At 39.5% G+C, this 22279-nt stretch overlaps 1 protein-coding gene across 1 annotated transcript in view; it reads right to left on the reverse strand.

Annotated features, from left to right (window-relative positions):
* Positions 1-22279, reverse strand: part of ADGRV1 (adhesion G protein-coupled receptor V1) — a gene marked incomplete at both ends in the record, with an annotated part of 263072 nt that overhangs the window by 151193 nt on the left and 89600 nt on the right. The window contains 13 exons of the mRNA XM_080362309.1: positions 4093-4277; positions 5991-6398; positions 8545-8787; positions 11043-11214; positions 12111-12228; positions 13187-14034; positions 15644-15779; positions 16164-16335; positions 17579-17722; positions 18497-18970; positions 19815-19964; positions 20614-20853; positions 22011-22230. Coding sequence (XP_080218435.1) covers positions 4093-4277; positions 5991-6398; positions 8545-8787; positions 11043-11214; positions 12111-12228; positions 13187-14034; positions 15644-15779; positions 16164-16335; positions 17579-17722; positions 18497-18970; positions 19815-19964; positions 20614-20853; positions 22011-22230 — 3510 coding nt within the window. The remainder of the gene's footprint in view (positions 1-4092; positions 4278-5990; positions 6399-8544; positions 8788-11042; positions 11215-12110; positions 12229-13186; positions 14035-15643; positions 15780-16163; positions 16336-17578; positions 17723-18496; positions 18971-19814; positions 19965-20613; positions 20854-22010; positions 22231-22279) is intronic.

A 22279-nucleotide genomic window follows, 5' to 3' on the forward strand; every position in this document is an offset into this window, starting at 1 on the left:
TGCTACAGGCAGGGCTTTGGATTTTTTGATAATGGTTGGTTCTATAAGACACTAGTCCGGACAGTGTCACGCGGGAAAGGTTTATCTCACAGGGGCAAAAGGATGCTGGGGCAGGAATTAGCTGGGCTCATTTGGAGAGCTTTAAACTAGGCTCGAAGGGGGATGGGGTTGTAGCTGGGCTTGTCCCAGTGGGGCAGCATTCTAAAACTGATGAGAACCGGGTGGCCTCCTGTGCCCCTAGGGAGAAATGGGAGTGCTCTGCTCACTCCCTGAAATGCCTGTACACCAATGCGCGCAGCATGGGGAATGAGCAGGAGGAATTAGAATCCTATGTTCGGTTGGGAGATTATGACCTGGTGGCAATTACAGAAACATGGTGGGACAGTTCACATGACTGGAATGTGGTCATGGATGGCTATGCCCTTTTCAGAAAAGACAGGCCAGCCAGGCGTGGTGGTGGAGTTGCTCTCTATGTGAGAGAACAACTATAATGTACTAAATTCTGCCCAGGAGTGGATGAGGAGCGAGTTGAGAGTGTGTGGGTCAGGATCGAGGGGCAGGCTGGCCGGAGTGACACTGTTGTGGGCGTCTGTTACAGGCCACCAGATCAGGCTGAGGAAGTTGATGAGGCCTTCTATGGGCAGCTGAGAGTGGCCTCGCAGTCACAGGCCCTGGTTGTTGTGGGTGACTTTAACTTCCCTGATGTTTGCTGGAAGGACCATTCAGCCAGCCAGCCACAGTCCAGGAGGTTCCTCCAGTGCACTGATGAGAACTTCCTCATGCAGATGGTGGAGGAGCCGACTAGGAGAGGTGCACTGCTGGATCTCACCCTCACTAACAAGGAGGGTCTGGTCGAAGCAGTAAAGGTTGAGGGCTGCCTGGGTTGCAGTGACCACGAGATGGTGGAGTTCAGCATCTTGTGTGGCAGGAACAGAATAGCAAGTAGAATTGCAGCCCTGGACTTTAGCAGGGCTAACTTTGGCCTTTTCAAGCAATTGCTGGGGGAAATCCCATGGGCAAGACTGCTTGAAGGAAAAGGGGCCCAAGAGAGCTGGACTGCATTCAGAGATTGCTTCTTCCACGCTCAGGATCAGAGCATCCCCACACGTAGGAAGTCAAGGAAGGGAGCCAGGAGGCCTGTGTGGTTGAATAGGGATCTGTTGGGTATGCTCAAGCAGAAGAGGAGAGTTTTCAGGTCATGGAAGCAGGGGCTGGCCACTTGGGAAGAATATAAGGCTGCTGTTAGAGGATGTAGGAAGGCAGCTAGGATAGCCAAGGCCTCCTTAGAATTACAGCTGGCGAGAAGGGTCAAGGACAGCAAAAAGAACTTTTTCAAATACATAGTGGATAAAACTAATACCAGAGGCAATGTAGGCCCACTGAGGAATGGGGTGGGTGCCCTGGTGGCAGAAGATACAGAGAAGGCAGAATTACTGAATGCCTTCTTTGTCTCTGTCTACTCTGCCGGAGGCTGTCCTGGAGAGCCCTGTACCCCTGAGACCCTGGATGAAGCCAGGTCAATGGAGGAGTTTGCTTTAATCAATGAGGACTGGGTTAGGGAGCAATTAAATAGACTGGACATCCATAAATCCATGGGTCCAGATGGGATGCACCCGCGGGTGCTGAGGGAGCTGGCTGAAGTCAATGCTGGACCGCTCTCCATCGTCTTTGCCAAGTCTTGGGAAACAGGAGAGGTGCCCGAGGATTGGAGGAAAGCAAATGTCACTCCAATCTTCAAAAAGGGCAAGAAGGAGGACCCAGGTAATTATAGACCGGTCAGCCTCACCTCTGTCCCTGGGAAAGTAATCGAACAGCTTATCCTTGGTGCCATCTCAAGGCACATCAAGGATAAGAGGGTTATTAGAGGCAGTCAGCATGGCTTTACCAAGGGTAGGTCATGCTTGACCAACCTCATAGCCTTTTATGAGAATGTAACAAGGTGGACAGATGATGGCAGAGCGGTGGATGGGGTCTACCTTGATTTCAGTAAAGCTTTTGACACAGTCTCCCACAGCATCCTCACAGCTAAGTTGAGGAGGTGTGGTCTAGACAACAGAGTAGTGAGATGGGTTGCAAACTGGCTTAAGGAGAGAAGCCAGAGAGTGGTAGTCAATGGTGCGGAGTCTAGTTGGAGGCCAGTATCTAGTGGAGTGCCTCAGGGGTCAGTACTGGGGCCAGTATTATTCAATATATTCACTAATGATTTAGACGAGGGAATAGAGTGCACTATCAGCAAGTTTGCTCATGACACTAAGCTGAGAGGAGTGGCTGACATGCCAGAAGGCTGTGCTGCCATCAGAGACCTGGACAGGATGGAGAGTTGGGCGGGGAATAACCTAATGAAATTTAACAAGGGAAAGTGTAGAGTCCTGCATCTGGGCAGGAACAACCCCAGGTTCCAGTATAAGTTGGGAAATTACATATTAGAGAGCAGTGTGGGGGAAAGGGACCTGGGGGTCCTAGTGGACAACAGGATGACCATGAGCCAGCACTGGGCCCTTGTGGCCAGGAAGGCCAATGGCATCCTGGGGTGTATTAGAAGGGGGGTGGTTAGTAGATCAAGAGAGGTTCTCCTTCCCCTCTACTCTGCCCTGGTGAGACCCCATCTGGAATATTGTGTCCAGTTCTGGGCCCCTCAGTTCAAGAAGGACAGGGAACTGCTGGAGAGGGTCCAGCGCAGGGCAACAAAGATGATTAAGGGAGTGGAGCATCTTCCTTATGAGGAAAGGCTGAGGGAGCTGGGTCTCTTTAGTTTGGAGAAGAGGAGACTGAGGGGTGACCTTATTAATGTTTATAAATACATAAAGGTTGAGTGCCACGAGGATGGAGCCAGGCTCTTCTCAGTGGCAACAATGATAGGACAAGGGATAATGGGATCAAGCTGGAACACAAGAGGTTCCATTTAAATTTGAGAAAAAACTTCTTCTCAGTAAGGGTGACAGACACTGGACCAGGCTGCCCAGGGGAGTTGTGGAGTCTCCTTCTCTGGAGACATTCTAGCCCGCCTGAACATGTTCCTGTGCGACCTCACCTGGGCGTTCCTGCTCCAGCAGGGGGATTGGACTGGATGATCTTTTGAGGTCCCTTCCAATTCCAAACATACTGTGATACTGTGTTACTGTGATACTGTGATACTGTGATACTGTGATACTGTGATACTGTGATACTGTGATAAAACAGGTTATCATAATATTCATTTTTATAACTTGATGTAGAGAAGAGTCAATAACAAAGAGAAGCATTAAAATGGATGATCTAGCTCTTATTCCCAAGAGATGACACAAAAAACTTGCAATAACGAATTTGAACTTTCAAGTTCTGGACACTGTTCCAGATAGCACGGTTATTTATGCCATTTACTGTCCTTTGGCTGAGATGGGCATCTTAACCCCTATAACTTATGAAATGTCACAGAAAATTACATCTCCAAAAGAAACTGAGAAAGAAATCTAAAGCATGCTGATTTTCACCTGATGGAAAAAAAGAAAAAAGGTATTTTTTTATTCTAGATTCAACTACCAGTTTTTTAATAGGTTCACAGTGGGAGAAACCCACTGTTGAAAAGTGTTTGTGTCATAAAACTGTCATTTGTTTCTGCAGTCATCTATTTTCCCTGCCCATTAGCTTGGCCATAGGTTATTATGCACTTGCAGAAAAAACTAGGAATTTGAAACTACATGTAAAAACCATGAGTTGCTTTCAAACAATTCTAAATAATATTCAAGTGAGCAAAACCATGTACACAGAAATTAGAGAACGCCAGTAGAAATTTTGGGTTACTTACTGTCATCTAAATCTTAAAGCATAGCTCTCCATCATATAATTACATTATTTATTAGCGAGATTAATTAATCCTTTTCTAAGCAATATTTAAGCTAATGGTGAGTTAACACATCCCAGATCTCCTGACTTCTACTCCCAGAGCTACCCTGCATTTGTGACACCGGCTCTTAGAGCTTTGTAAGATTTCGACAGAGTGCAACACATTTTCATACAGGTAACAAGTCCCTTTTCTAAAAAATATGATTTACATTTTTACTGTATTAGCTTTCCGGTATTTTCAAAACGTATTTTGAATTAAAGGTTACTTACCTTTCTCCCGGTGACCCACACATTACCCCTGTCAACAGGGAAAAGGCAAATTTCTCGGTCACCGCAGCAAGCAGGCTATATCCTCGTGTGTCCTCGCGTTTTGGGCTAGCCAGGGTGCAGAGTATCTCATAGAAAAGGCTTCTACTTTTATCAGTGAGTAACTGTTTCTCACCAACATCTGTCACCTAAAGGGGGGAGAAGAAATCGAACATTTTATGCATAGAAGTCTGCTTTTAACATTTCCTCATAAAACGAACATTTATCCCAGTGTTCATTCTGAAAGTTCAGCATATTTTTCATTTCTTGATCACTGCGGCCAAGGCATCAGGTGCAGTCTATGTCAAATCTGCACAAAGATAACCTTACTAATATGGATTTATAAAAGAAACCATGTGGGACTTTTCATTCCTTCACAAGTCAAAGATCGTTGCGTCCTGAGGATTCTTGATAAAATGGCAACAGTCACAAATGAATTATTCTTCATTAATATTTTTTATACTGTTTTGTGTCTAGGTATTTAAACATTTTCCAGCTCCACATTTAAACACTTTCCAGATCCATTTTGCATTGCTCCACAAGTCCAGGAGAGCCAGGAAGCCACAAAACTAGTCCCAGGGTTTTCACAGAACTCAGGGCAATGCTGAAGTGCTCAGGTACTCGCCAGCCCGATTGCCAGAGATAATGCAGAGGGAAAAAAAAGGAAAAGAATATGCAGACCTGGTTAAGACAACAGCAGAAGACTCCAGCTGGTCCTGGTAGGACTTGCTGGTGTGTTGACTGTATTCAAATGTGAAGATAAGAAGAACCTATTAGAGAGCAGCGTAGGGGAAAGGGACCTGGGGGTCCTGAGGACAGCAGGGTGACCATGAGCCAGCACTGGGCCCTTGTGACCAGGAAGCCAATGGTACCTGGGGTGGGTTAGAAGGGGGTGGTCAGTAGGTCAGAGAGGTTCTCCTGCCCCTCTGCTCTGCCCTGGAGAGACCACACCTGGAATCTTGTGTCCAGCTGTGGCCCCTCAGTTCCAGCAGGACAGGGAACTGCTGCAGAGAGTCCAGCGCAGCCATCAAGATGCTGCAGGGAGTGGAGCATCTCCCGTGTGAGGAAAGGCTGAGGGAGCTGGGGCTCTGGAGCTGGACAAGAGGACACTGAGGGGGGACTCATTCCTGGGGATCAATATGGAAAGGGGCAGTGTCAGGAGGATGGAGCCAGGCTCTTCTGGGTGACAACCAATGATAGGACAAGGGGTAATGGGTACAAACTGGAACACAGGAGTTTTGGAGGTTCTGCTTAAATTTGAGAAGAAACTTGTTCCCAGTGAGGGTGTCAGAGCCTGGTCCAGGCTGCCCAGGGGAGTTGGGGAGTCTCCTTCTGTGCAGACATTCCAACCCGCCTGGACACCTTCCTGTGTAACCTCATCTGGGTGTTCCTGCTCCATGGGGGGATTGCACTGGATGAGCTTTCCAGGTCCCTTCCAACCCCTGACATTCTGTGATTCTGTGATTCTGTGAACCCTGAGCCTCACTGTTTTGTGCCAGGGCTACAACCAACAAAGATATGCCCTGAGAATGAAGAAATCGTAACAAGCTCTGTGAAAGCGTGGCACCAAAGGGAAAATGTGGCACAGCACAAAACATCGTGCTATAGGTACATACACAAAATCAATACCAGTTGTTCTTTTCAACCTATTTGATTGTTGATTGCCTGCCACCATCCTAACTTGTAGCAGGCAAACTTCTTCCATGACTGGGACTTCACAGCTTCTATTTTTACCTTTGTCTGTGTCCCTGGATCTCTGGGTCCCTGCTGTGGATGCTGTCCTTGATCTTATCACAGGCCTGTGTGTTATTTTACTCTTATTAAAGTCATTGGTCATTCAAGAAAGAGCAGGAAAGGTTTACCTTATCTATTATATGCATCACAGCAGTAAGCTGCTCTTCTGTGTTTTCTGTAGCCACTTTGACATTCAGATTCTGGAGGACTCTGTGTAAGATGGTGTCATCAAGAGGCTGATGGAGTTGATCAATGAGCCCCCAAACTGGCAAGGAGTCCAAATCTGACACAATGGTGACGTTAGCAATGCCATACACGTCATCTACCCTGGCACCGCCTGTGGGGTTAGAAAGTACAACCTGGAAACGCTTTGGAAATGGGTTTAAAGATCCTGTCTTTGGAGTCAGGGTCACATCCAGGAACATATTTCTCTGTCCAGGTTCAAAAGTCAATAAACCCTCAGATCTGGCAAAATCTTGTCCTGCCACAGCTGGAGATATGAAGGTCCGGCCAATAGGTTCAGGTTTCTGTAGCTCCTTAAAAGAAATCAAAAGAGTTTGGGGTAACATTATGACAGATACAATCGTTCAAAAACAGCTGCTGTAGAACTCCTGTTGTAACTGGGTAAAATTTAAATGTGTAAAAAAATAAACCCTCTTTCAAAATGCAGTTAAGAATTATATAACAATTACCTTAAATGAAGTATCTCCCTGAAATAGCAATCTGTCACCTGTAATCACTGACTACCCAGGGAAAGAATTATATATATTGTTGATAGTGTACAGGATCCCTCTCGTTCTTTTGCAAAACAAAAATCACTAAGCTTTTTCTGGGTGAACAGATGTTACAGAAATGTTAGCACATCTGTAAGGTGAATTCCAGAGGGCATAATGTAAGTTTAGGTCTGTAGCATGAAATTCCCTCGGTTCAGGGTACAGACAGGCATTACAGATACATAAAAACTAAACAAAAGGAAAAAAATAAACCACTCTGGAAACCTGTGCCCAAATTAATATCAGTTCATTATATTTTTAGCCCCAGTAAAGATATCTAGGAATGTTATAGGGCCTCATTTTTTCTGTAAAGTAGCACTGTTTTTACCTTCCATGAGGTCTGCAGATTCTTCATATCCTTACTGGTTTTGTCAGTTGTCATAACCCTAGTATTATATCTCGTAATATAACAAACTTTCCTTAAGTGGAATCTAACATTCTGGGCTATTATTCAAGTTCAATAGTATTTATTAATTTAGTAAGAACTGATCGTATACTGACTATTAAGCAAGGATGTTTATTTGTGAAATACTAGACCTCTTTTGAAAATATTTAGCTTTAATTAGTAGAGTTTACTTATGGAATAAATCAGAATTTTTTTGAGTTCAGAGAACTTAGTAAATCAACGCAGTGTGTATCTCTTTCAAAATTGCTCTAGAACAAAATCACATAATCTGTGCAAATTTCAGTAAGAAGTTTCCTTTTGTTTACCCCTTCCAATCGAGAACTAGGAAATGGAGCAATAAGTGGTAATAAAAGCACTAGTAGCAAGAGCATTGTTTAAGAAACCTTTGTAGAAATGAGATAAACATCTGTTTCCTGTCTGCCACGGCTTCTTATTTTACAGGTACCAATAGCACCAATAATTTGGTGTGTGCTCATGCACACTCATAACCTAAAAATATCAGAAGAAGGGTTGCTATATAAAAATTATAAACAGGTAAAGAAATGTTCCCTATATTTCAGCCTAAATATACATTGGACAGTAGCATTTTCTTCTCCATTTAACATCTAAATTATAATGAACTTTTGGCTGGAAACAATGTGAAAATTTGTTATCACGCAATTGAACAAAAGCACTGGTCGGCTATAATAAATGGATGGAAATATCACGTAATCCCATGCGGTTGAAATAAATATGCATCCAATACAGCAATAGAATGAAAAGCATTTTATTGTAAGGGTTGATGGAATTACACCCCTCTTGCAGGCTGTTCCTTGACGTTGAAATCAAGGAAGGAATCATGTTTTTGCAGTTGTGTTACTTCTGCTAAAGGAGAATCTTCATAATCTGTCAGTTAATAATGAGGTAGTCATTTAGAGATAAAAGGGTCCCAAGTTAGAAGTTTCTGATGTTACAGCTGTAAACATAACAAAAAAAATGAGTGGGGATGGTAAAATAGACTTAAGCACGTGAGATTTTTTTAATCAGATAATTTTAGTTTAGAACTTCAAGAAAATGGAATAAAATCTGATGAAAGCGCTCCTTCTCTTTTCCTAAGTGGGCTCTGTGTATTAATACATTTTTCACCTAAAACAGCAAGTGTATTGGCATCTGAATCTTGACAGGCATACACATAATAAAAACTTAATTTGAGAGAAAAAAGCCTCAAAAATTTGAGTATTTCAAGAACTTTAGGACAAAGAAAGAAATGTATTTAATGCCTGCCTGCCCGTTGTCTTTGAGGTAACTGAAAGGTGCTATGAAACAAATCACTCTTGATAATGCAATGAAAACAAGGCCTTTTTACTAGTGGAAAACAAACAAAATTAGAATATATGGGCCCAGCAAATGCTTGACTGCTTCCTGAAAAAAATACTAATTACAGCCAGATTTACTTTACAGAATGAACAATGATTTACTAGCAAAAAATAAGTTAAATTATAAAAACAGCAATAGAAGCTTTACCTGCATGCTGTAGCTGACCACTGTGGTTACCGATGTACTAGAATCTCTATGCACTTGCAGGCTGATTAAAGTTGTCTTCTTGTGAGCCACGGCAAAACGAGATCCCACAGCAAAATACACTAAACCACGAGGAGCGTCGCTTTCAAGGACGGTTATAAAAGCAAATCTGGCACTGTTGTTCAATGCAGCTCCTGTGCTTACAGCATAAAGCTCAACAAAAAAATACGTCTCAAATTCAGGTACCTGTAAAGGAGGGATGATTTTCATACCATTATAAGACCCACTAATTATTTGTTTTTAAAAAGTTTGCATTATTTTGTATGCACAATGGATACTAACACCATAAGCATGCCTCTTGAAATGTGCAGTAAGTGCAATGAAGTATTAATATATCCGTATTGTTACTGTAAATTTGCCATAAGACAAGATGGTAAATGCTTTAAGAGCTCGATTTTCCAGATTATGGAGTTACACAACTGTACATTTTGTAAGGAATTTGCTCTTTCACTTAATTTTTGCCTTATGAAAAGGCATGTACCCACCTTCTTACCTGTGTAAAAAACTCCATAGAAGAGTGAGTATGCAGTTTTGAATCTTCAGTTAATATTGACTGCATTTTAATATTGAACTCTGCTAACCACAGTTTTGAAAAGCATTTTACATACAGCCTTAGTGTTTGTGCACTAACATGCTTGCATATATTTTTACAAGCAAAACTAACTAGGTTTGGATGTTTAACTGAATTTATCCAAAATCCCAAAGCCTGCAGATACTACCTGGTAGGCCTTTGTGAGGTTTAGAATATACAGAAATCTTGTGTTGGTCTGGAAATACAGGCAATTGAATTTCAGCGTTCACATGTCAAAGAATTAGTCTAGGAATTTCTACAAACTGAATGCCTGTTTATTGAAAATAAAGTAGCAATATTAAATTACACTATGACGTGTTGCCCTACCTTTGATTTTCTATCTACACTACAGATATAACATGTTTAAAAATAGACATCCAATTCCTGAGATTCTATAAATAATTGGAAATATGGCATCTGAACGTATTAGATGCACTGAGGAAGCAGCAAACCAGCAAAAAAAACTCCATAGTTCTTTACAAGACAACAACATTATAACAAAAAAGTTGGTAATAGAAGACGATTTCAAGTACAGATTTTTGTTCTGGGTCTGGATTTTTGGAAATTCTACTGTAATTCTAGGAAAGCAGGATCCAGCTCTTAGCAAATGAAGTCAGTGCAACTGACTAAGCAAAAACTTTCTAAAAGCTAGATGTCATATCGTACGCCATAAAAACTTAAAATATTTATTGAATGCATTTATTACTTCATCATTTCATAATGTATTTGTTGCTAATTTATAAGCTATTTTATGGAAGAAGAACTGGAAGAAGAATTAAGGAATATTTAGGGGGGCTAAACAGCATATATTTTTAATCGAGTAGTCATTAAGTAATTATTTACATGGAATGATCTTGACTAATGGGTGACAGGCATAAATTCACTGTAATGCCACAGGGAACTAACCTTCCACTGGCACCCGTTTGAGTGGCACACGCTTGTGCTTCATGTGGTATAAATGCATGTTTCTAGTGCTGCCAGTCTGCTGTCATTAAATAATGATAACACTCCTCTGGAATAAACAGGTTCAAAATCCCAGTTTGCTCAGCGAGGCCACCTGTGATCCACTCATGCATATATTTTATTCCTTGACTCTGTAATTTAAAAATTACATCCGAAGATGCAGAAGGAAAATAGCCCTCTGAGCTAAGGGAATGCACACAGTTCCCTAGCGGGAAATAATTGTTTCCCACATCCTACATCTTGCATTGTTTTCTGAAGTGTAGTCAGAAAAACTGTAGAAACCTTCTCCTATTGTCTTTTTTCCATTCCCCAGACCTCAGCTTTGCCACTAGCCTGACTGTTCAGATAGTTTATTGGAAAATTCCAAATGCTTCACTCTGAAAGAATGACAAACATTAATCTTTCCTTTCTTAAGGGACTGTTCTAAACACCAGGTGTTCAAACAAAATTATTTTTTCCTTTTGTTTCCAGTAAAAATTGTTGCAATAAAAGGTTGTGGGTTTTTTTGTAGAATGAGGTGTTATTAGTTGCAGGATATGCTTTCTATAAAACACCCTAAGAAGTCCTTTAACTGATTAAAAATTTACTGTGTGGAGGATAAGAATGCAGCAAATGAATACACATCTCACTGAGATAACTCCATTCTTTTTTCTTATGGTTCTACAAAAGATCTGCATTTTGCTCTTTAAATTAAATGCTCATCTTCCCAAGTTTTTAGCAGTCACCGTGGATGCAGCATAAGCCTGTAAATAAACATGTATTTGCAGAGGAGCTGAGCAGATGTCAAGTTACCATCTCCAGACTGTGTCCCATACATCACTTCCTCCAGATCAGAGGGTTTTTTCAGTCTTGATAAGCTGCAATTCAACACCACAGGGCTATACACAAATGAGTAATAATTACTTACATTATCAGGCTTTAGTTCAATGGAGATGTTGCACAACGTTTGACCTGCCATGCAGGTAGTGGATCCCACCACGGATGCAAGTTCATTCTCCAAATTCACGCCATCCTTCAGAAGGACAACACCTGTTTTATTAAAGGTCACACGCCAAAAGATCTTCACGTCTTCAAAAGCCCTATAAGCAAATCAAGAGTATATATGTACTGAAGGAGATCACTATTGTTTTAGGAAACATAAACCACAGAGGTAACACATGTTTTTTGTTATTATTCAAAGCTTATCACCAGGGAACAAACTGCTGTAGGATGAAAACTTCTCTTTTCTAATTTAAGTTCCTTCACATGACATGTGTTTAGATCACAAAAACATCACACAGGAAGAAAATAAAGCAATTACACAGAGCTAGATTATTCTCAGTTTTTATTTCAGAAAACATGACTCTAGCTGCATCAGAGACACTGGTTCTTGGAAGGGAGTTGCCCATGTACCTTCCTTAATACTATAGTAACCGTTTGCCTGGAAAACCAGGTAGGATTTGTCTTTCCTCTAAGTTTAAGGAACGTGGAGTACTTGAGCATATTTGATTAAAAGTACACATAAACGTGCAACATATATATATATATATATATATGTGCTAATTAGAAAAAATATAGTGTCTGTGTGACTGAAAACATTATCATAGTGCTGACACTCAGGCGCCTTCTTAATTGCTTATTTTAGTATTCATACCTACATTGTACTACACAGGGAGTGGAGAATTTGAATTACACCTCGAGCAGGGCAAATATTTTAACTCAAGCAAATCTTTCACACTTGTAGCCTTATAGTGTAAGTTCGAAAATACTTGTTTTTCCTGTCTCTGCTTTATCACAGTAGAGCGACAGACCTAATCACATTCACAACGTAAAAGCCAGTTCATCAACTCCTGAGAAGTTACTAAAGCAGCTGAAAGGCAGATTTATTTTAAAACTCTTTGATAAACTCTCCCACTAACAACAGCTCCTGTGGTTAACAACAACATAGCATATTACAACATGTGGGAAGCACATTCGAATCAGCTGTTGCCTGCACCTGTTTGGTTGCCTTGCGACAATCAGCAGCACCTCTCTGTTCTCCGAGTCTTCATCAAGTACGAGACCGCTTTGTACTTCTGGAACAAATCCCAAAATGCCATTCTGGAGATCACTTCCTATATAGGAAACAGTTCACGAAAGTAAGCAAGAAAGTTAAGCTGAGACTAAATTATAACCTTAATGTGAATAACCACTAAAAAAAATTTAAAATAGGTATCAAAACAATGCTACAAAGTATCATCTGGGGACACCGCGAGAAAATTTATTATATTTCTGGTTTTAATTTACACTACATAGTTATCCAGAACTTTAAATGTTGGCATTTCTAAATTTTATTTTAACCAGTAGAATAAGTATTTTTGAAAGCAGATATAGTAGGGTACGGGATGAAGATGGGCTTCCAAGGACAGCTTTCTTATTCGTCCCACTCATACTGTTGTTGAACCCATTAATGTTTCCAAATTGTCACATCAGCTTTTCTTCTGCATCTTTAATTCAGTGTGTGGAAGTATGGAGCTGCACAATACTTCACTGTTCTCATGGGAATGTAAACATCTTTGGCAAAACAGCAGTGTATGGAAAAAAAATCCAGGTTTAATGAGGGGAAGCTAATGTCTTCACAGTGTCCCATTAAATCTTGTTACTAAAGGATTTCTCCTTTACAGGTAGCAATGGCTTTACTTACCAGTGCATGCTGAATGTCAATATAGAGACTGATACTTTGCACAAACCCCATTGTATGTAAAAGTGACAAAATGGCAAAAATAAAAATCTAAAATGCCTGCAATGCTACTATATCTACATAAAAACTACTCAAGATTAGTCTTTTCCCTTAATGAGCAAAACAGGGCAAGAACAGAGATAAGCATAATCTCTAAATGTATTTTGAGCTACGTTGCTAAGGGATGCGTAGTATCTTTGTACACTAGATGCTTCCTCTGCTCTGGAAAACTCAAGATTTCACAATAGAATACCCTGCTTATAGTCAAATAGATTTCCAATCTTTACATGAAAATTGCTATGAAAACATACAGTTATTTACTGTTATTAATTTTCTGGGGGAAATAATATTACCTGCAATAATTACTGTTGCAAAAGCAGCAAATCCATATTCATCCTTTCCTTCTACAATCTGAGCTCCATATTCAGGATTTGAGAGGAAAACATAAAACAATTCCTGTCCTTCAGGCTCATCATCGTCAAAAATCTTTATGGACACCCTGCTTTCTCTTTGTCCATCCAGCAAAGTCAAAGAGACTGACTGTTCCTCAAAATCTTCCCCTTCCATTGCCCAAGTGAAGTTGGATCTTCCATAAATGTTTCCAAAAGGATATGAATCTGCTCCACTTTGCGCACTCACTCCCCCAAAGGTTTTAATGGTTACTTCAACATCACCAGTAAAACCCTTGGTCCTTCTGATATGAAGTATCGCTGTGTTGGGGGTACTGTTGTTTGCATCTTCTTCAACATAAATAAACTCTGGCCCCAAACTTAGTATTCCATTAAGAATATCATTAGCGAGGATATTAACTGTTGCAACACTGAAAGCTGGATTCAGACGTGGACTCCAGGCAAGATTCACAGGATGAACATCCAAAATTTCCACAGAAGTCAAATTTACAAAAAAAAATTCCTCAATTTCAGAGACAGAGTCATCAACTATTGATATTTCTATCACAGCGTTTGTCTGAAAACGTAAAAACATAAGCTCTCCATTGTAGATGGGTACAAAGTCCTCTAGTGGTTTGGCACTTCCTGGAATGGTCTGATATGTCAATTTAGTGAGATTACTTTGAAAACCAAACAATCTTTGGACATGTAGTGTGACTGCCCGAACATCTTCTTCAACTGAAACAGACCTTGAGTTAAGAGCAAACTGGAAGATCCCCATCGGCTCAATTTCAGCTGTTGTAAAACCCGATCTGAAACAGAAAAGACACCAAAGTTGACAGAGGAAATACGAAGCATGAAGAAAAGTAAAACATTAAAGCAGAATAATTTCCAGTGAACAATCAATGATGGCTGTAAGAAAGTGGATTAAACAAATGTTGAATAGCAGAGGGAAGAAATAGCAACCATACCAAAGCAAGATGTGACATGATTGCCTGAAAAATGATTTTGTAATGATAGGATTGAACAGCCCTCCTCAGATGCAATGCACCCAAATCAGCACAGGATACAGAGTAAAGTTTAAATAAAATAAAGTCTTCCTGAGAAAATGGAGAAGCAAAGGAAAGTATGATGTTTTTCTGTTGTGGACACAATGAAAGAAGATATATTACAATACAGCCACCCCGAGTAATACCAGTTTTATCTATAGAACAAACTTCCCATTTCAAAGGAAAACTGAGGGATAGACAGATCCTAAAAGATCTACAGTTAGAGCCAGGAAGCTACAGAATGAGAGGAAGTTATTTTAAAACTTACAGTGGGGCTTTGAAATACTAACTGCCCCCTCATAGGAATTTTTTTCCCAGATCTGAGTCCTATTATCAACATAAACTAAAGCTCCACTTCATTAATATTAAATATATCCCTTTCTTATTAGAAAATAAGCATAGAGGCAAAACTCTTCGTTAAATCTTGTGTCTTATACCTGTCTGCAGAACTGACCTACTATTCAGTGCTAGAGGCTATCAAATGGCACTAAAATTACAGTGATTTTGGTCAAAAAACTAGACCATTTCCACCACTAAGGGAGCCAAAAGCTCTTCAAAGTCACCTTTACCCTCCATGGGATGTCATCTTCAGTTTTCTAGGAAAGGTCATTCTCACATACTTAATGTACTTGATTCACAGGGTAAATAGGGGCTCTGAGGACACCAGTCCACAGGACAGACAAGCCCAGGAGAAGGGGTCAATCTCAGGATTTATCCATCCATTTCACTCCTGACTTCCTTCAGATTTGCCACTGTAATTGTAACATGGCGAAGCCAAAACCTTTCTCCATACGTGGTGTTACTCCATGTCCATTCTTTTTATACCACTTCTAGCTATCAATGGCTAAGGATGAATGAAAATAAAATAGTTTGAAGAACAGATAACTTATCTGAGATGGAAAACTACATTAAATGTAATGGTTTTGTTTCTTAAAAAATAAAAAGGAGGTTTTATATAAATTAGGTATTTTCAGAACATTTCTTGTTTTACTTTTCTTATTATAAATAATTTGTTATGTAAGACCTTCTAAATATGGATTTTTAGGGACACTAATGAAAACTGTTAAGAGTTGCTTTCAGTCTTCAGCTTCCTGGCTAAAACTGTTGATCTTCATTTTCTCGACTGTCTCCGTTATTCTAGGCACCTATGAAACAGACTGGAGTTGGATAAAAGCCTCAGTTCTGAACAGGTCAGATCTAGATCACTTTGTTCTCACCTGAGACAAGATATACAAATTTATGAAAGAATGGACTACAAGTTACTAGCTGCCTATAATAATAACAACAGGGATTTGTATAAGTTTTGTATCTGTACACAGGTCATAATTCTTATGGCATTGGTGCGACTCAAAAATACAAGTAGGATCCTTACCTCAGGCGAGCCCCACCAGACACATTGCTGTGCGCTGCAGTTAAAGTGATGGCAAATGACTCACATTTATTTAGGCTTGGAGTGGCCTGAAATGAAATCACTTTACTTTGCTCACCAGAGGAAAATTCAACAGTACCTGAAGGAAAGAGAGAGTGAGAGAGAGCAAAAGTCAAAATAATCCAACAGGAATCCTCTTTTTGTCTGGGGATGCGCTAAAGTACAGACTTTAATCACAATTCCACTCCATTTAGGAAGAAGAAACCTAGATAAGGGTCTTTCCTATATGAAGCTGTCCTTCATAGCCACAGCATTGTGCCTGCTTCCCAGGCATGTATCTATGAAGTTTAAGGGTTTTTTTGCTTATAAAATGAACACATCCCTTATAGCTAAAAATTAGACCATACCATTTCAATCTAATGACGCTTTATTAATAGAGAAAGCATACAGAGGTATATATAACTAAAAGGTGGTATCATCACTTATGCAACTTTCGTAGCTGTTTCCTCAGACTGTTACTCACCAAACAGAGGAGTAATATTGCCTGACTGAGCAAAGTCAGTGATCAGGTCTGGTGGGTATCCTGAGATCCAGCTCACGATGACAGAGCCATAAACTCCTTTTCTGGTGATGACAGCCTGGCCTGTCCCTGCTATAATGTCTGTAAGTCGTAAAATCACAGATTCAAAGCCAACCTGTGGAAACATAGTGGATTTTGTTATAGAAAATGGAATAAAAGTGGACAATAACATATATGAAAGAGTGCTATATTTTGTAAGGTAGGCATCTTAACAGTAGTTACACATGCATATAAATATATGTATGTACATGTCTATATATGTTTGTGTATATATATATATATATATAAATGCTTTCTTCACAACTCTTCAACATTTCTAAATCTTAGACTTCTGAGAATTAGATATCAGGGAAAAAAGGAACCAGTATGAATGACATTTTGGTACTGAAAACACTGAATATAGCATTTTGTGTCTGTCATTCAAAAGGAAAACAAACCAACCTGCCCTTAATGCTCACATGCAATGGCTGTGGTACCATACAGATACACACAGGTCTAAAATAAAGTATTATTTGTCTATCCAGTGAAAGTAAGTTGTTGTCACATTGCATTGTTCACAAAAACATTTTTGGTAGTATGATGTACTTTTCTTTCTTTGACCAAAAAATGGGAATGAAAAGATAATTCACACGTTCTAAAATTATAAGTGGATGTATGGTAGTAAACAATGTTTACAGAAAGACCGTTTGAATTAAGTTCAATTACAAATTGAAAGAAAAAACAGTGTGTCAAGAGAATTAAAATCATTACATAAAAACTTCAATAAAATTTAAGAGATAAAAACTCAGCATGCTGTTGTCTTTGCTTGCCACATGAAAAGGGAACTGTGGCACATATACCATATTGGAACAGGTCTATTATATTTTTTCTGTCTCATACAAAGCAGACAAATGGAAAATTCCCCACTCAGTGATTAGTCAAAGGTACTGTCAACTGCATTAAAACCCAGCATGACCTCCACCTCTTTTTGCACATGATACTGCATGCATGCTCTTATCTACTTTGGGGCTGCTGTACTTAAAGGAATAACATCATCCAGAATTAGCTATTTTCCTCTAAGTCTCAGAACTTCCACTTCATGTAAACAAAAGTATAAATAATCATAATATTTACGCTATTTACATTTTATAGATGAAGAGACCTTTTCAAACTGCATTTACACATCTCTATATGAATTTGTATCAGAGAAAAGACAATATACAGTACAAGTAATAACTGGAACAGTCTTGTCGGTCATTAAATTGATTGCAATGATGAAAACTTTAAGGAGCAAACTGAATTCTTATAGCGGCTGCCTTTTGTAGTGAAGCGTACCTTCCTTCTGCAGTAGAAAATTACACTGCAGTCAGTCTACTGACCTGTGAATTGGCAGCTTCCTCAGGAACAAGCAGAATGGCTGACTTCGCTTTTCCTAATATTTTAGGCACATCCTTGGCACTTGTCCCAACCAGGCTTACGTTAGTCAGTTCCAGGGTAAAATTCAAGCCCAGTAAAATAAACGCCTTTGAGAGAAAGAGTGCAATTAAAATGGTGGAAATGTAATTCCACTGAAAACACGATAACCACCAGTTCAAAGAGTTAAGTGGCAGAAAAATCAGCAGATTTTGCTGTTTGCCTGAAAAAGCTGTATTTTCAAGTCAAGCGTTTTGTTGATTATCTTTCTATAAGGAAATACAGTTAAAACAGCAATATAGTGATTGTAATTTACCAGCAGTTAATTGAAAGATGAGTTTATAGAGCAAGTATTGCCATTTTAATTAATTGTATCTAACATAGTGGGTCTCAGCTTGATTTTTAACTCTTAGGGTTAATAAGATGCAAGATAAATGTAAAAGGATGTAAGTGTGGATGTAAGACTGTAATAATTATAATAGTAAACAACCAGGGAACACGGGGAAATGCAGGTAAATTTATCTGCTGCTTCATGAGTCAGCACTGACACATCACTATTTACAATGCAAAAGAGAAATTGAAAGAATATTTGAATACACAAAATAACAAAATATTGAACTGATAGTAACACAAAGCAATGATGGAAGGAAACACTGGATATTTGAACACATGCATAGAGTGATTTTGCAGTTATTACCTGAAAAAGTGATATTTAAACCCAGTTCTAGTCCATGAATAGGAAATTCATTATACCAAAACTCTCTTTTCTGCTTCTTGACAGTGGACAGTATTGAGAGTTTAGTATCTTATTCCAGCACATTTGTATTGTGATGAACACAAATGGAAACAATAGATACCACATGACTTAAAAGGATAATACAGACCTGGTTGCTTATTGGCACTCTTTTCACTCCAAAGCTGGCACCGTCTTTTATTGTGAGGTATCCCACCTCATTCTCAGGCTCAATTAGTGCTTCTTCATAATGAGATGTGATATGGTACTCAACAATTGCTTCTCCAAATGCCCCAGCATGCCGAGTTATATTGATCTGAACATACCGATCCAGGTTCCTCTCTACAAGTACTGACTGCTGGTCAGAGTACAGGGCGAACACTCCATAGGGGTCATCATTTGCAAACACATTGATTTCCGAAATGCTTTTCTCTTGGTCTAAATCTGCTCCACCTTCTACTGAAATCAGCTGCACCACATAGTTCTCATCCAGTTCTGGAATATCGTCAGGTAACAGGTAGATGATTATCTCAGCTGTGCTCTGCTGGTCAGCAATGACAACAGATCCCTCTGTCCTAAGAAAGTCACCGGTGATGTCAGATTCACTACGTATTTCCCAGTAAACCTGAAATTTATTTAGAAAATGCACAAAATGAAGGCAATATTACCCACACAGTTGGAAACTTTCACATTCATGATTCAGTATAGATTGCATATGGAATAGGTTGGTTTTAAATGGGTAAAATAAAAATTTGTTTAAGAATGCATAGAAAGAAGCACATAGACTATCTTACAAAGTGGTGTGTTGTTCTTCCAGCAGTACTGTGAATGTAAAGATTACCTTTATATATCTTCTGGACACCTGTGTAAAACTATACGGAATCTCTGAACAATTTCTTGAAATTATTTCTATTTTTACACCAAAATATCCTTGCTGTTTTTCCAGTTTCCAGAATTCCTCACAACAGAAAGGTGTGAAGAGTTCTCATTAAACACATTAGATGCTTTTATTAATTATATTTTTTTTTTAATAAATGAGTACTTGTGAAAATGCTGACTTCTAAACAACTTTAGGTAAAGGCAACATAAGTGATGATTCTAAAATGTCTGATTCTTACCTTTACATATGGCTGAAAAAGAGTAAATTGTGAGGATCTCAAAGAAAGCTCACTATGAAAGTCTGGTCTCTCCTGTTCTCCCATCAAAAGCACAGGAGCAGAGGGAGAGAGAAAGCAAGACAAGCACTCCAGTGCTGTTTTTCTGTTTTTTTCACTGACCAGGGGAGACTGAATCTGACTCTACAAACCACAACTACTAGAGCTGAGCCCTTGCTAAACTCAGTCTAAAAGGCGACATTTCAAAATTTGAGAAATACGCAATTGAAAGGCACAGAATAAGATGTCCCTCCATGCATTGATACAGAGGATTATTTCAGATTCTAATGTTGATTAGGAAGAGAGTGAGAATACCGTTATGTTTCCCATGGTGCCCTGGATTCGTCTGACAAACAGTGTAATACTTTGTGGCCCTTCCACTGCAGAGGGTTCTGTGAAGTTTTTCTCAGTTAACGATTCAGGAGCAAACTGTACAATTCCATTGGGATCACCAAACTTCTGTATCTTTAAGGAAGTAATTGAATAAAAATCAGAAATGTAAAGTGAATAGTATTCTTGTTTGAAACTTTGAGATTTTCATTGCTAGATGCTATAGGGAATGTATCAATTAGTTCTTCCTATTGAGTTTTCTCCTCTTAAGAAGACTCAAGAGTACACCAGTATTCAGAAGAGAGTCTGAGAGAGTCTGCTCTCTAATAGGTCATTCCCCAACTTACACTGGAACCTGGGCTTGTTCCTGCCCAGATTCAAGACTCTACACTTGCCCTTGTTCTATTTCATTAATTTTCTCCCTGCCCAGCTCTCCACCCTGTCCAGGTCTCTGATGGCAGCACAGTTTCCAGTGTCACCACTCCTCCCAGCTTGGTGTCATCAGCAAACTTGCTGACAGTCACTCTGTTCCCTCATCCAAGTCATCGATGAATATATTGAATAATACAGGCCCCAGTACTGACCCCTGAGGCACTGCACTGGATCCAGGCCTCAACTGGACTCTGCCTCATTGACCACGACCATCAAACCCATGTAGTAGGGGAGGCAAAAAAAAAGGAGGCAAATGACAAGCTGTTCAATCATTATGATTACCCTTTAAAGCTTTGCAGGATAAATACCAATAACAGAGATCTCAGGAGAAAGAAAAGCAATAATGACTTACTATTAGTGTAATGCTGTTTGCCTTAGGATCTAGTTCTGCTTCACCTTTCATAAGGCTCAGCCTAATAATGAAGATCTCCTGAACTTCAACTTCTTCATGAGGATGGATTTGTAGATTAATAGTTCTCAGCCCTCCTTCCCCTTCTCCAAAATAGAATGATCCGTTCACAGGGTCACCAATGTCACTATTCAGGGGAGATAAAACCTCTTCTGAATTGGGTCCCAAGATGTCCCAATTAATCTGTGGAAGATACCAGTTTCAGATTTACAGTGGTGACATATTATAACTGCCTTCCAGGTCGGGGGAAGTGACAGAGTAACACAAGTGACATAAAAATTCTTGCATCTGCTAACAAGCTACATTTAAATATGTGCTCTTTTTACAGAACACAACATATTAATAATTGATTATATGTGGGAAAATATATAATCCTTTGGAGAAAAATAAACATTAAAAATAGAAATTCTGAAGTGCTAGTTAGCCACAATGCCATTTTATTAAATTCTAGATATTAGTTACAGAAAAGAAAATAAACTGAGGTTTCTGTAGCACGTAACAGGAAATGCACATGCCAGTTTACTTTTCTCTTCCTTTCACAATTTGTTTTGAAAAGCTCACCAAATAAGTATCCTGACCAGCAACGTTCCCTGGGAAGTGTGATATCAAGACTGAAAATGACAAATATTTTCTGCAATACAAGTTTTTAATGCCTCAAATCACGATTCACACTTCCTCAGGCCGATTAAAAGCTAGAATGTTTTCAAAATTTCCCACAAATTAGATTGGTTTTGAAGGGGTCCTATTCAGCATCTTAAAATTATTATTTTGACACTTAATTGTTTTTCAGTTTTCTTCAATGACTTCTAGGAAAAGTCAAAGAAGACCACGGCAATTTTTACATGAAGAAAGCAGTAGCTCATGGCCTTTAATGCCAATTTTCCAATCATTTGCCCAGACTGTGGAAGCCTTATCTTGGTTCATATTTATACTTTCACTTTGGCAGTGATACGTACAGACTAAAAAAAATCTAGAGGACTCATAGTAAACAATTTACTGAAAATAAAAATAAATTGACCAGCTTCAGGAAGTAATTCAACTGAGTTAAATTAAATTAGTGGTGGTGCACGAAATTAACTATATTTTCAATGGGATTGGGAGATAGTTCAAAATAAAGTACACCAGACCATAATAAAAGGAGAAAAGCAGGAGGACAAAGAGAAGATAAAAAAAGTAACAATATTTTCTGTTCTTCTGCAACTATACAGAATTCACGCTTAATGAAAAGCTGCAACTATCCCATTAGAAATCAGTCACAAGGAAGCCCCTGATGGCAAAAAAAAGGAAGATTTTTGGCCTTGTCACTGGAAAACATTCAGTTTTTGAGAACCAGGGCCCACCTGTGCCTCCCCAAACAATTTTCCTGTCCTTTCCAGCACCAGCAACACTGTTGTCGGTGTATCGGGGTTGGGAAGAGTAATTCGACTTTGGTTGAGAAACTGGATGATGCCCTGGGGGGAGTCGCTTTTGGCAATGGTGACCTGGCTCAGTAGATGGAGCCCAAGGGCTGCTCCACCAGTGGCTCCCGTCAGCTGGATTTCAAATTGCTCTGCAAATTCGCTGCATGGAAAAAAAAACAAAAAAACAGGAAAAAAAGATGTTCTGAGAC

Source organism: Nesoenas mayeri (genome assembly GCF_963082525.1).
Source record: "Nesoenas mayeri genome assembly, chromosome: Z".
In the NCBI taxonomy this organism is placed as follows: Eukaryota; Metazoa; Chordata; class Aves; order Columbiformes; family Columbidae; genus Nesoenas; species Nesoenas mayeri.